The following is a 2,559-nucleotide window of genomic DNA, read 5'->3' as shown; positions in this document are numbered from 1 at the left end:
GCGAATGTACGTAGCATTTTATGCATCACAGCGAACAAGAATGAACGACAAGAGAACAATGCTCTTCACGCTTATTTCATTCAAACGATTGTTTAGAGAACAATGCATGTATTGTTGTTCGTGGTGATGTAAAAACTGCTGAGTACCTTCGCATGCGACGGACGATGCATTCTCAGCAAGATATTTTAATATGCTGTGGATGGCAGCAGCGCTGAGTAATACTCTGTTATTTTTTCCGGTCGGGTAGCTCTGTATATAAAAATATGATGAACCTCGACAAAATATTAGATCAATTAAAAAATACGATTATTAAAGATACGGTGAAAGCAGACGAAGTCCAATGACACAGATATAATACAATAAAAAGCTTCTAGAAGGTATAAGATTAAGATTGTACAAATTGTGTAAACATCAATAAGGGTATAAATACCTTTTTTATGGAAAAAAAGATCCGTACCTTCGTATCGTTCAATGATCAAATTTCGTACCTTTTCTAGAACAATGGTTTTTTTGAGCGAAAGTTGGAAAGTGAATGGTCTGGCCATTTTAATTGTCAGTTTAACACTACTTTATTTCTTTCTCAAGCGAACTTATTCGTATTGGGAACGAAATGGTTTTAAAACATTGCCAAATTATAACTATATCTTGGGCCACTTCAAAGAGACATTGGCGCAAAAAGAATTTGTAGGCGATTTTATAGCAAGATTGTATAATAGTACAAGTGAACCGTTTGTGGGAATCTATAGCATTCTTCGTCCAATATTGTTGGTGCGTGACCCAGAGCTGATTCGTTTGATTTTAATCAAGGATTTTTCACATTTCACCGATCGCGATGTTCATTGCAATGAAGAATACGATCCATTATCAGGTAAATCAATACAATCCGTTCAATTCAGTTTCATGTTATAGATTTTTTTCTTCAAATACAGGTGTGCTATTTTCGTTGCCTGGCAAAAGATGGAAGAACATACGAACGAAATTGACCCCAGCATTTTCATCTGGTAAATTGAAAGCAATGTTCGGCACTTTGCATGATTGTGGTTCAACTATGCAAAACTATTTGGAAAAGTATGCCGATAACGATAAAGTCTTGGAAGTGCGTGATCTTGCAGCTCGTTACACCACCAATGTTATTGCATCTGTTGGCTTTGGCTTGGATATTGATTCAATTGGCGATCCAAATAATGATTTTCGTGTTTATGGTGCGCAGGTGTTTGAACCAAGCATTAGCAATGCCATTCGTTGGTTCTTCTTTTTCATTGCCCCCAAAATAATGTCCGTTTTTCGCATTCACGTTGTTAATTCCAAAGTTGATCATTTCGCGCGTTCAATAACCCGCCAGAATTTGGAATATCGCGAGAAAAACAATATCGTTCGCAAAGATTTCTTTCAACTTTTGATTCAAATCCGTAACGCGGGAACCGTTCAGTTGGATGATGATGACTGGTCAGTCGAATCTAATCAAAAGAAAACATTGTCTGAAAATGAAATTGCAGCGATAGCATTCAACTTCTTTGCAGCGGGATTTGAAACGTCATCGACCACGTTATCGTTCTGTTTGTACGAACTAAGTAAGCATCCAGAAATCCAAAAACGTGTCCACAATGAAATTGATAGGGTTTTGAAGGAGCACGACGGTAAAATAACATTTGAATCAATTTCGGATATGAAATATCTTGGAAGATGTTTTGATGGTACGTTTTTCGCATATTCTTTATATTTCCATTCAACTTTGATGATTTTTTTGTTTGTTTCAGAAACTCTGCGTATGTACCCTACACTCCCAATTATAAATCGAACTTGTACCAAAGAATATCGAATTCCTGGTACTAATAAAGTGATTGAAAAAGGAACTCCGGTATATATTCCAGTTATTGCACTTCAAATGGATGATAAGTACTACGATGAACCGAAAATCTTCAATCCAGATCGTTTCAATGAGGAAAACACAGTGGGGAAGAATATTGTAAATCGACCATATCTTTCTTTTGGTGACGGTCCCCGTAATTGTATCGCGGCAAGATTGGGGAAAATTCAAACAAAAGTCGGACTCGTTATGATGCTACAAAAGTTTCGCTTTGAATTGCCCGATCAATACAAAAATGACGAAATTAAATTCAGCCCAAAGACGTTCCTCATAGCACCATTTGATGGAATCAATTTGCATGTTTTTAAGCGAAACGCTTTTTAATCATAAATAATCGCATAGATTAAGGAGTGAAATTCTAAAGCTTTGATTTAAATTTAAAGCTTTAGTTCAATCTCGATAAATTTGAATTCGATGTTTGACTTGTTTTTGGCTTGATTCCTACAAAATTTAACAATTCACCATAAAACTCAATTAAAAACCCAAAGACCAAAGGAATACGTTGAGAATGCATTTGAATTCATTTTCCCCGATTCTCAAATTCTCGTGCGAATTCCGGTCAATATTTTACTCTACTTTTATAGGAAAATGTTACACTGTATAAAAAATGAAAAATAAAAAAACTCGAAATAGACGAAATCATCCATTGTAAATAACACTTTGAAATCATGATTCCGATTGTTACTCATATA

The 2,559-nt window shown here is 35.4% G+C and overlaps 1 protein-coding gene across 1 annotated transcript; it reads left to right on the top strand.

Moving 5' to 3' along the window:
- Window positions 1-247: 247 nt before the first annotated feature.
- On the top strand, window positions 248-2,539 carry LOC116351993 (probable cytochrome P450 6d5; the record flags this gene model as incomplete). The annotated part of the gene is made up of 5 exons (XM_031784197.1): window positions 248-320; window positions 368-393; window positions 450-868; window positions 930-1,694; window positions 1,758-2,539. Coding segments are annotated over 5 exons (1,717 nt in total), but the record flags the coding sequence as incomplete, so codon positions are not given.
- Window positions 2,540-2,559: the final 20 nt, after the last annotated feature.

The sequence above is a fragment of the Contarinia nasturtii genome, unplaced genomic scaffold (genome assembly GCF_009176525.2).
Source record: "Contarinia nasturtii isolate CC-2019 unplaced genomic scaffold, AAFC_CNas_1.1 Cnas_scaffold_51, whole genome shotgun sequence".
In the NCBI taxonomy this organism is placed as follows: Eukaryota; Metazoa; Arthropoda; class Insecta; order Diptera; family Cecidomyiidae; genus Contarinia; species Contarinia nasturtii.
Note: the sequence above shows the minus strand (reverse complement) of the source record. Positions and strands in the feature narration are given on the sequence as shown.